Source organism: Mycetomoellerius zeteki, unplaced genomic scaffold (genome assembly GCF_001594055.1).
Source record: "Mycetomoellerius zeteki isolate Tzet28-1 unplaced genomic scaffold, Tzet1.0 scaffold285, whole genome shotgun sequence".
In the NCBI taxonomy this organism is placed as follows: domain Eukaryota; kingdom Metazoa; phylum Arthropoda; class Insecta; order Hymenoptera; family Formicidae; genus Mycetomoellerius; species Mycetomoellerius zeteki.
Window position 1 is genome coordinate 423,428 of NW_017257266.1, and position 12,987 is coordinate 436,414.

The window sequence follows — 12,987 nt, forward strand, 5'->3', positions numbered from 1 at the left end:
GAAAAATAAAATAAATTAGTAAATTAAATATGTGTGGATTTTATGATTTACCTGCTAGTAATTAATTTGAAAAATATAATAATATAACAAGTCCAATAAATCCACTCGATTACCCTCCTCCCTTCCTCAAATTCAAAAGTATCAACTTTAATTTGGCCACTTAGACTCCTGGCTTATGCCTTCTGCAACGCTGCCGTATTTGTTTTATAAACAGACTACTGAGTGCCCAGAAGCTTTTACTTGAGGATCTCTACTTCAGGTCTCCGTAGATTCACAGTCGATCGGTCGCTCTAATAATCATTGTCGTCAGTTAGCGTCGTTGTATCAATTCGCGGCAGCCTTATGGTGAAATCGGATCGAACACCGACACAAACAGACGCGTATAAACACGTCAACGTCATCACGGTATGGCGATACGGCGAACGTATCCCGGGGTGCGAGCGCATAGCGACGCGAACGGGGTGAATGTTTAGCTCCCTGTTCTTCCCCCTGTTAAACCTCGACGTTCAGGAAACGTTGTTCCCTTTAGGACACCGTGTTTTCGAGCCTTTCGTTGTCACGGAAGGGTTATAACGGCCAACGCGGCCGCTCAGGGACGGTCCCGAACGATACCCTGCTATGTATCATATCGTATTTACGCTGTCTACTTACCGAGAATACTGCCATGCACGCGGGCTTGCGGACGAGCTTGCAAACGAGTTTTTGTACGATAATTATTAACAGAGGGAGAGCGAAAGGTAGAGAAGAAAAAAGAGGAAAGAGAAAAAGCGAGAACGCTCCTATCTTGAAACCGGCGATCTCTAAAAAAACAAGTGCGTTATAAGCTGTTACACGAATCTAGAAGCGCGAGGAAATAAAGTATCTTGACTTAGGATGCGCTAGGGGAGGAAAAGAAGACGTTTGACACTCTTAGCTTCTTTAGTTTTGTAAATTTATAACAGAAAGCAATATCCCTTTAATTTTCTCGTATTATCTAGGATACGGTAACTTTTTAAAAGAAGAACTGACAGGAATTCATTCTGTAGAGTGAAGTGAAGAGGAAAAGAGGGTTGTTGCATAACGTATACCTTAATACCTGTTAAAGAATTAAATTAAGAAAACGCGAAAGGGCGCTAAATTAATTCCCAACAAAGAAATTCGTCCACAGAAGGAATTCCTATTAATCTCTCTTGATTCGCCTATTTTTTTACGGGAACGGAAAGACATTTCGTGACCATATCTACTCTAAGTGCACGGCACGCGCTATCGTTCTATCGTAATAACTACATCCCGATGAACTTTCTTTTCCCTCCACGCTCATCGCATTATTACAGACACACGTACAGGCACACGCATTATATGTACGCACACCTTGCCCGTCGAGTAGCGAACTTACCATTAAGATCTTAGCTGTATGCGTGCGAGCAATAGTGACGACCCATTTCAGAAGGGAAGTCCGAAAGACGCGGCTAAAAGGAAACTAATGTAAGCTTGTAATGAAATCGATTAGACGCACTTAGTGCGCATATTAAAACCGTTGTATACAGATTAACGTAAAAAAATATATATTTAATTCTGGAACACACACCATAGGTTTTCCAGACCCAAACGAAATTTTGCTTGCACCGAAGAAAAGAAAAAGGAGAATTCTATTTCATAATGTAATATAAAACCTTTTGGCATTACAATCTATGCAGATATATTCCTAAATCTCAGAGCTTCAAAATTGAAAAAGAGTCTAAAAATATTAATCAAAATCTAAATAAAAAATACAGCTTATTAAAGTTACAGTGGATTTGAAAGATCTATTGTAACTTTGATATGTGTTTTCAGAATTTTTTGGAAGATGTGTGTTCTAGAGTTAATATAAATATAGAAACCACGAAATTATCGATACACTTTATTGTACTGTTAGATAAAATATGTATTTTATAATTTGAAATTTTTGCATTTCACTTTTATACTCAAATTAAATCAGTGTACAACAAAGTTTTAATATACACCAAAGCACATTAGAGCGTCCAATCGAATTCATTGTTAGAACCGATAATCAAATGAGATCCGATTCAAAAGATAATTAATTCTTTCGTTGGCCAAAAGTCGAAAAAAAAAAGGTAAGTTAGCACTTTTCCGAACACATGGTCGTGATACATATTGAGAATCTTTGATACATGCAAATATATTTCTCAGATACGTACCGTTTTAAACGCATCGCGAGAGGATTTTGACTCGTATAGATTATTGAATTTTTAAATATCCGCATATCTAGGAAACGATCCAAGACCCAAAGAGACGCGGAGAAGAAGCAGAACTTTATTCGTCAATTAATCGGATGTTCCCTTAGTGTAGAGTATTCTCGCGCAAGCTTATCTATCGAGGAAATGAATATTAAAGGATAATGAATATTAAAGGACAAACGGAGCTTTCCATTTAGCCGTCTTCGCTAAGGTAAAATCGATTTCACATTCTCTCACGAATAAAGTCCTGCTGCAAGCGCTACGCTTGCTTGTAGCGCAAACGAATTAAAGTGAAAAAGAGAAACAAACACTCGACACGTTCGAAGCTCGAAGGGGGTAATAGATAAAGCCTCGAAATTTCGTGTCCTCCTTGAGGACGAGCCTGAAGTAAATGCAGTAAGAAAAGCGCAAGATGGTTCACGTTCAACTGATAAAACGCCGAAACCTAAACGAAAGACAATTGACTGATCGGATCGTTGTTAAGTTTCGCAACACGGTCCGGTAATTTGTTTGCATTAGTCACGTATAAAAAAAAAGAAAAAGATTGTAATTAGCGGGCGCGTAATCGGAGCAGCCACAACTTTCTCCGCGAGAACTTGATTTAACAAGGAAAAAAACGTCGATGTTATACGTGTTGATATCAGTCTATACATATATATAAAACAAATAAAGATATATATAATAAACAGAGATATATATTAATGAGGAAGAAAGTATCGATCGAAGAAGAACGAGTCGGGGGAAAAAAAGACGGAAAGGTAGATAAAAAGAAGAGAATAAAAGATTGAAAGAGAAAAGAAACAAAATACTATCAGATGATAACTTAAACTTGTTGTTGGGATGAATTGATATTTACGAATTATTATTATTATTACAATTATTACCTATATAAAATATACATAAACTCTAATTAATACTGTTTGCTCGTTAGATGAACTAAGAAAAAGGAAAAAAAATAGCGAAACTATTTCTCCGTGTAGATGTGTCTTAATGTTCAGCTTGTTCGGCAGCCACGCATTCGACACTAAGTGAGCTGGGTTCGGGGCTACCATTAATCGAAGGGGGATGATTCGAGTCGGTACGCGGGAGACGAGATCAAACGGACTGCCACGCGAGACTTAAAAAAAAATCTTCACGCTCGTAGAGCGAAAAGAACGTCGTACGGGAAAAAGATGCACACGCCGCCGGTGTTGTTACTAACATTGTAAAAGGGCCATAAATTATTGAAAAATCGACCACCGTCCACGAGTTGCGTTTTACAGATAAACGTTATCACATTCACGAATATATTCCAAGCTTTTGTAACATACGGCGAAGTTATAACGTTTACACCTCGCCGTATGTTACGAAATCTTGCATTAACCCGGGAATAGTCACCTGAGATATTTTTATAACCTCAGCGACGAGAAAATGTGAAATGTTGTAAAATAGATATTGTTTTCTTTCTTTTTGGACATATTTTCTCTCTTTTGTAATAATTATTACAAACCTTTAAATACGCAATTCCATCGAAAACTTGCTATAAAAAAATTATATTGATTAAAAATCTTTACTTTTTTTTAAATATTATTGGAAATATTCATAATAAGTTAGTTAATGTGCTGATTATGTTTAATATTTCTCTGGTTTCTACTTACTTTTTCCAAAAAGTGTGAATAAATCTATAATGCTCTCAAATGCCAATAAATTGAAAAACAATATATATTGTTAATAATTTTTAATTGAGGTATAAAAACACCTCAGGTGATCGTTTACATAAAAAAAATGACTGCTCCTGGGTTAATATTGTTGAAACGTAAAATTCAAATTACTTTTCCCCATCTGGATTTCGCGAACGATGGTCGATTGGTCCTACGAAAAAAAAAAAGAAAGAAAAAGGAAAGATTACGAAGAAGTGCATTTATGATTTCCAATTCGCAAGCGAAGCTACAGCGAACAAATACATACAGCTAAGTTTAGCTATCCTTACGAATAGTTGTTAACTGTAGGATTACAAATAGGACCAGAGCCGTGATCCTCGTAGAAGTGAATAGACAATTGCGTGAATCGTTTGCCGGATATCCGAATGCCTGAGGATCCTCGTGAAAGTAATCGATCTGCGATTAGATTTCAAAAGTGCGCGATATTTAGAGTATAAAAGATAGGGGATGATTTTGGCGTCAATGGGTCTGCGGATATTCGGATTTCGGCAGCGTTTATAGATCAAAATCCCTAAGATACTCACACATTCCTAGAAACGTTTCGTTAAGACGTTAATCGTTGAGAAAACCCTTGACACGTCGTTGCCAACGAACGTTAATCGTGGCATCGATCACAGTCCCTGCTGTCGTCTTTTTTTATCACCCCTGTTATTACTCCTCCGCTGTTCTGTTCCGCGAGAACACTGGCGAGAACGATTGCGAACGCCCAGCATCGACGTTTAGCGTTCACGCGTTTTCCTGTACCACATGCAGCACACACTAAAAAAAGAAGAAATTTAATTTTAAGATATTAAAATGTTTTATTCTTTTCTCCGTTCTTAAACACTTAACCCTTTGTGATTACACTTCTTCTGGGGTCAAAGTGACCCCAGAGCGCATTTAACCGATTACCGTATTGACAGTTCTAGTTCAAGAATTAAACAGAAGTAAAAAGAATTACTGGTTAAAGGGGTCATTTTAACCCCAGTGTGACCAGAAGGATTAAAGATGTTTGTATTAAAAAAATTAAAAACTAAAACGTCTTTAGGTGTTTAAAAAAACGGAGACACGAATAAAACATTTTAATATCTTAAAATTAAACACTTCTTTTTTTAGTGCATGTACACACACACACACACACACACACACACAAAGTGCACGCGCGCATTTAGAAGTCTCTCACGAAGGCAGACGTTCCTCGTCGTCGCACGATCATTTCGAGCCGCATGTTGTAAACATGTTTCGCACTCGTATCCGATTATTTAAAGACTCGACGATCCGGAGTTCCTGGGATCCTGAAGGCTTTCGGGAGCGGTTCCTGCAGGGTGCCGACGGCTTCCGGAAGCTCCTGATGACCGGAAGCGGGGCCGAGGCTCCCCTGGGATTCGCGACTGCCGGCCCGAGGATTCGAGGCACCGACGGTTTCATGGATACGCTACTGATTGCATTTACGCGCGTAGCCGAGGAACGGCAGCGCGTTTTTTTTTTAGAGCAGGCTCGATGAAACGCGGCGCCACGCGCCGCGACGTTAACGTTCGCGTTAGCTTAAGTACGGGGTTTTTAAGCTTTTTAAAGTTACGGCCGCCGGGGGGGAGTGCGACACCCCCTCCTCTTTCGCCCCGGTTGGCGGCAGGTGATACCGGTAAGTGCAACCAGTAACTTAAGCACGCCACACACCATTACGGTAAATCATTAATATGTAAGAGTATAGAGTATATAAAGTGACGTAAAAGAAGGCGGGAGGTCGCAGGCGAGAGATCGTGGTTTTTAAAATTCCGAATGAACGAAGAGCGTATATATAAATATAAATATGAATATAAATATAAATATAAATATAAAGTGTAAGCGATTTCGTATTTTAAGCGCCGGATAGGCGGGTTTCACAGAAATTAACTGACGAACTATTAAGGATTATTATTTATTAGCTATTACAAAAGTATATGATATAAATATATGTATATTATATAAACCTTATACTAGTAGGGGAAATCAAATTTTATGTACCACAGAGCTATTTGTATAAAAGGCATTTGTTTCACTACACAAATCATGAATTGTCATCGCTGGACATTTGATTACCCATCATCGTCATTGCCGTCATCAGCCTGACGGCAACTTTAGGTAATATATATTTTGGATAATTAATCATGTGAGAGGATTTCTAGTTTTTATTAGAATCTTAGGTATATACGTACATTTGCATTACCTGTATTTTGTCAGGATTAGTTATTAAGTTTCTAAGTCACGTGCGCTTGTCAATGCGGAGAGACTGGCGCTTTTAGCGAACGATTTTTATGGAAGGAACCTTGCTCTGTTCGGGCCAATCAAATTTGCAAAGGAAAAAGTCGAGGAGAGCGTATGTACCTTCGAGTTTGCGGGCGAATCGGCGGCGTGTCAACCCTTTCTGTCTGTAGATAAGAATCCGAAAAATAAAAAATCCCAAGATTGAAAGATCCAAGGAAGTCCATTGATTCAAATCGACTAATTTAGAGATCGAAGAAGACTATGGAAGTGTTCAGATATTCGAACGAAAGATTAAACGATGTAATATCTTTAAGACTTCAAACACCTGTTCCGATTCATCAATCACAATAAAAAGTTCTAAATTTTCTTTTTTCGCTTAAGAATAATATCATTCCCTCTCGAGATAGAGATTGATCGAGACGGGGGACGAACAGCTTCAAAAATCCGACTCGGCCGTCGTTCGTTCGGCGAACATTTCACTTCACTTGTATCTCGCTTCACTACACTGTGTAGATCCGATCGCTTTCGCTGTATGATTTTACAAAGAATAAAGAATACCTACAAGACACAGATCGGAAGGCGTTTATTGAACAGTCCACGATGACCCCAGCGGGATAGAAGATATGTATTACGGCGGAATGCGACGACACGTGAGAGGTAAGTCTTGTATTCGGTCACACGATTTTGTATATTGTCTTCTGCAATGCAAAGACCGTCTCTCAATTGAAGCTGGATGCAGAACGATATTGGTGCAATCGTCGCATAAAAATGCTCGCATAAAAAAAGGCCGGAAATTACACTGAGAAAAAATGTATTAAATTTTTTAATATAAACATTTATTCAAATAATATCACACTGAAAAAGTTTCTGATTGAAAATGGACGAATCGGAATTTTCTAGTTAAATTTATCGGAATGATGCCGAAATGTTTGTAGATTGAATTATAATAAATCACCACTAAGAATTTAGTTGCGCTCCAATTACTGCACTTAACTCATTGCTATTGTACTTTTCCTTATTTATTTATAATATTAGAGAGTCTTATTTGGTTATTTCTTACGCTTATTAGAATTCTAGTTGATAACCGGAATTCTGGTTGATACAATATTTCTGATAAAATTTACTACTAGAATTCTTATTTTTACCAGAATAATTATATCAATCAGAATTTTAGTTATTTCAACTAGAATTCTAGTAATTTTAATTTTGATTTACCCATTTTCCACTAAAATTACTATTTAATTCAATCAGACTTTTCTCAGTGCAACTAAATATTTACAGTAAATATTTATTCAATAAAAAAAATTGTTAAATAAAATTAATGATTCTTATACTAATAAATATATCTTTATATTTAGTAAATATATTTAGTTGGTACTATTCAATTAAACGATTTATTAAAATTTAGAATTTTTTTTAGAGTATATGATTTCACATTTTACACGGGTTTCTTTTTTACACACGAAAAAAACAATTTTGCTCAAGTATCTAAAAATTTAGATGGATACATTTGAAAATAATTTTATTTAGACTATCAAAATAATTATGTAGAACGTTCAAGCTAGTTGCTAGAATGTGGAAACTTTTTGCAACATTGTTATCAAAGTTTAAGCGTTCTACATAATTATTGTTACAGTTCAACAAAATTATTTTCAGATTTGCCTCTAGCTAAATTTTTAGACACTTCAGCAAAACTGTTCCTTCCGTGCAGATTTCGTGGATTTAGGTGCAAGCAAGACACAGACGTAAGATACGTTTTTCAGTAGTTTATTTTAAACTTTGTGTTATAAGATAAGGCTAGCAGCAAGGCTTTGTTCATGCGTGTGCATTTAGATTTCGTGTGTTGTATACTGAGAAAAAAATATAGTCAGTTTTAATAAATATTTAATTCAATACTGCCAGCTAAATATTTACTTACAGTAAATAAATATTTGTTCAGTAAAATGAATGATTGTTAAATCAAATTAACGTTTCATGTATCAAATAAATATATTTTTATATTTAATAAATATTTAGTTAATGGTATTCAACTAAATATTTATTAAAATTGACTATATTTTTTTCAGTGTACGTGTACGTAATGTGACGCGTGTAACAAAGTACATATGCGATTAATACGTTTACAATAAAGATCGCCAGAAGGTCACGTGCGAACTGAATTACAATATTCTTTCATTACCGATATCTTTTTCATTTCTTCCCGTTTATCGCCACTACGACTCACCTACGCTTACCAAGAAGAACTTGGCACGTCATTTATGGAAAAGCGTAGAAGATACGGAAAAGTCCAAGTCGATCGGCGAACTCGAAGATTCTTGAAATTGATGAAGCTAAAAAGTCGGTACGCGTTCCAAAAGTGCGAAGACAGTGCGGGTTACTTAAATTATAATCTGTCGAGTTTTGCGACAATTCAGACTGATTGCATATCCTCACACAGCGTGAGAGTATAAAATCTCTTTCTATAGTCCTACAATTCTGTTCTACGGCGCAGCAGTACTTTTGATCTACGTATTCTCTGTGAATTCAGTTATCCCGAATACATACAACGTACCTATGACAATCAGCGTGATTTACATCAGTAAGACTTCTCCATAATTATCTTCACCCACGTATTCGCGCTCCTTTCTCTCCCTCTCGTCCGCACCAGCATGCATACAGAGACAATTACGTCACTTTCTCACGCACATCTATATAATAAATCCATTCTCTCTCGTTACAACACGTAGGTCACATCGATTGATTAGAAACGATATTGAAGACAATATGTACAGATTGATACGCTAAATTATTTATTAATTTAAACGACGAGTTAGTACCTTAGTTAATATTACAGTGACATTGCACGCCGAGCGGAACGATCGGGTCGTTCTTTATTTGCATTTAATGAAAAATTTATGCATTCGCAATTAATTAATCGACTTTAGACATTCCAACATTTACTATTTATAGATGTGACAAACAATTTAAAAGAAGTGTGAAGAGGATTAAAGAATATAGAAACATTAAATTAAAAATAATATCGTATCGATTCTTCTGTCTTTTAATCTTTACAAATTTTCCTATACTTACCTCAACCATAGCGATGCATTAAAATCCTTTAAACACAGCTATTCTGAATACAGCTACTTGCTTATTCTGACACATAAGAAATGACGAATCGTTCTATCTAAGATACAGCGGTAAAAAGTGATAATTTTGACAAAAGAAGAAAAAAAATGGAGAACACAAAACAGTTTGTACCCGATCGCTCAATCACACTCGGTTGAAAGTTTGGTCAAATTAATTAATGAAATAACTTCTCCCTTCCTTGTATAAATATTTAAATAATTCAGTTAAGTAATCGTTTAAAGCAAACGGCGCGTATATTATATTAAAGATTATTCCTTCGGCTCCTTTCACCTCCCTTATATATCCCCTCCGCGAAACTTATCTCCGACAACTTAACAATTATATATACGTTGCAACATGTATAACATATACATATATATATGTATATATTAATTAACATTATCAATACGCGTTTATTCGACGATCTAAATTTATTACATCCTGACGCGTAATTGGAGTATCTTTGATCGCGCGGTATAGCTTTGTATGTGATGCAGGAATATATATATTTATATAAATGTATGTATACATATATATCTATATTTATATATTTATTTAAAACAACAAAGACGAGAGACACCCACATATAATTTGTCATACGAAGCTTCCGACTTTTCCTCCGCGTATAATAATTTCAATTGTCCGTTAATTTCCGCGATTTCAGAACGAATCCAGCTAGAGGATCTAGAATTCCACGAGTACAAAAATGGTACGCCTCCAAGAGATTCGACACTGCGCTGTGTAATGACGTATATTATTTGAATGTATGTGCGTGCGTGAGTACGCGTGTGGAGGCCGTTTTACGACGCGGTGCGTTTGACGCGGCGAGAAAATCACGCGTGCTTATCAGCGTATCATTGTCGTCGTCATCTTCGTCGTCGTCGTTGCCATCGTCGTGGCGATCATCATCAGTGCATGGCCCAGCCGATGGTGTAGTTACGGGAAGCTCTTCCCATGCGGCACAGGCGATCTGCCGAAAGAAACATGCTCGAGGGAGCCATTACGGTGGGAGGTGTTCCAGGGGCTTGACGATCGACGTGAGGATTTCCCAAGAATCGGCCTGGGAGACTTCGAGACGGTGGAGCTCGACGAGTTCACGCGGCCACGGATCCTCACATTCGCGGACATTTAGATCAATAGCTGCGTTCAGAAAAAGCGACTTTGCAACTGTAAGATTCTTTAATACGGTTAATTTGTATCCTTGGTTCCTTACTGGATCTAAATGTATAAATTAATTATATCAAACTTTTATCAATCATATTAATCTTTCAGTGGATTAGTGGCCACAGCACACCAAACGTGGCTCTCTTAAAATTCTTATTCTGAAAAAGGAAAATAAAAAAGATCGCCTTGATGTTCAAAAGTCTTAAGATTCATTATTTTTACATTCCTCTATCTCACAAAGATACAACTGATATAAAGTTAACTATAATAAAATATACACTGTAAACAATATACACTTAACACACTTAATTCAATAATACTGTTATTGTGAATCAACAAAATTATTTTCAATTAAAATGATGTTGATTAGCACCATTTATTTCAGTGTACTAATAAAAAATATTACTATAAGATTAAACAGTTATAATTCCCTGTGTTCTCTTAATTGATAAGATAAATTTTTGAGTTCTTAGCACCTTATGGTTACCAACTTCCGTATCTTTAGACTATCTACTTACTTAAAGATTAAAGAATATTACAACAATTGCAAAGTTACTTTTTCAACCGAACGCAGCCAATGATTCTCGAAAGCGAGGCGATTCCAAAGTCATCAACTAAGCTCTTTGGATTCGCAGATCCTCGAACGCGCGGATCGTCGAGAGATGATCGGACAGACGGGGTACTGCGGTGAGATTATTTTATCCGGCTTCAATTAATTTATCCGACAACTTCGACCGCGTTTCAAGTGTCGCTTCAGTCAATAAAGATAATCTTTCTCTTATATAACGTCAGTAATTGAAAAACGTACTCAATTTTCGATATAAATGTTTAACAATATAAAAAAGATTTGTCGTGATATTTGACGAATAAATGAGAATTGTATAGAATGTCCCAGGACGTAATATAAATCCCTGTAAGCGTGTAAAAGCTTCGTCGTGAAACCACATCGTGATAAGACCGGCTGTTAAAGCTCTCGAAAAGTAAACGTAAAAAGACACTGGCAATCTGCATCACGATGATTCTTCAGAAGAGAGTAATTCGTACCGTCCGCTACCACTTTTCCCGGATTTCCCTTTTTTCCCGTCTCGCGCCACTCGTAAAGGAAAAGTAATTAACGCGGGTTACGCGGATACTATGTCGAGCAACGACGATAAAACACTTTACGTGTTAGAAATTTATATACATGCATGGGAGCTTGCCGCATTAATTCGCACGAGGACATATAGTATGTATGTCGTACCTCGACGTGTACGTGTGATCAGTGATCTCGCGGTTGTCCGTGAAGGCAACGAATTTCCCGCCGGCGTTAATTTCCGAGTCGCGATGAAAAGACGGAAATTGTATCGTTCATTCACGTTACGTTATAATCAGTTTTGCAACGCAACGAAAGTATAATTGCGCTAACATATTATTACGGGCGTTTATTAGCCGCTTAATGGACGTGTTCAAGTCGACAAAAAAGTTAGCCTGCTCGCCAAGCGATTTTACACGATGATATTATTTATAAATCCAATCAATTACACTGTTAGATATCAAAAGACCAACAACTCAATTTCTTGAATTAAATGACATTTTATTATGTTTAACGATAGCAAACAACGTCTTGCTTTTGCTCTGAGTCTTAGTTTGTATATTATTATGTTTAATTTCCATGTATATCAAAATGTAAATTAGTCGATTTCTGTGATTGAATCACTTAGTTCAAAGTAAACAATGTTTATATTAACATATATAACATTTAGTTAAAATAATTAAATTTTACTCTTTAATATATATTTTTGAGTTAAATTGTTTAACTCCATTATTTTTTTCAAATTAACGATTTAATGAATAGGAGCAGTGGCGATCTATAGAAATGATTAAAAATATACCTCAAATTGGGTATAATTTGACATTGTGAATTTAACATATAGATCCAATTAATCACCCTGTTAGATATCAAAAGTTCAGCAATCTAACCTCTTGAGTTAAACATTTTATTATATTTAACTTCGATGTAGGTTAAAATGTAAATCAATCTATTTCTATACGGCTGAATTGCTTAGTTTCAAAATAAACAACATCATATTAACATACTATGCACTTATGAAAACAATAAACTAAATTTGAGTCAAATTTAATACATATTTTTGAATCAACTTGTTTAGTTCTACACGGAGAAAATAATTGGTTGAATTAATTGGAATTCTGATGGAAAATGGACGATCCAGAATTCTAGTCTATTAAATTTCTGATTAAATTTATTAAACAGAATTCTAGTAGATTTAACTAAGGAAATTCTGAATGTTGATTATCTCAATTAGAATTCATCCAAACATTTTTCTCCGTGCATTGTTTTAGCTAAATTAACGATATATTGAGTGAAAGCAGCGGCGACTTATAGAAATGATTAAAAACAATTGAAATTGAGTATATATATATATATATATATATGTATAATTTGATATTACACTAATGTAAGAACAAAACTATCTGGTATTTGCAACCACAATTACATATTACTATAATCTATAATTATGATTATGATTACTATAGTATTAGTCATAATAACTATTCGGTATTTCGGTCAATGATCG

General features: G+C 35.8%; 2 protein-coding genes across 5 annotated transcripts in view; one reads left to right on the top strand and one right to left on the bottom strand.

The window, feature by feature from the left end:
• Positions 1-12,987, top strand: part of Fas1 (fasciclin 1 Fas1 domain-containing) — a 379,369-nt gene that overhangs the window by 320,760 nt on the left and 45,622 nt on the right. The gene's annotated exons all lie outside the window — the stretch shown is intronic.
• The window catches only part of tmod (tropomodulin), a 67,112-nt gene continuing 64,241 nt past the window's right edge, over positions 10,117-12,987 (bottom strand). The window contains exon 9 of one of the 4 annotated variants that reach the window (XM_018450508.1): positions 10,117-10,217. In XM_018450508.1, coding sequence (XP_018306010.1) covers positions 10,156-10,217 — 62 coding nt within the window. In that variant the 3' untranslated portion in view covers positions 10,117-10,155. The remainder of the gene's footprint in view (positions 10,218-12,987) is intronic. The other 3 variants (XM_018450505.1, XM_018450510.1, XR_001936688.1) reach the window with 3 other exon arrangements.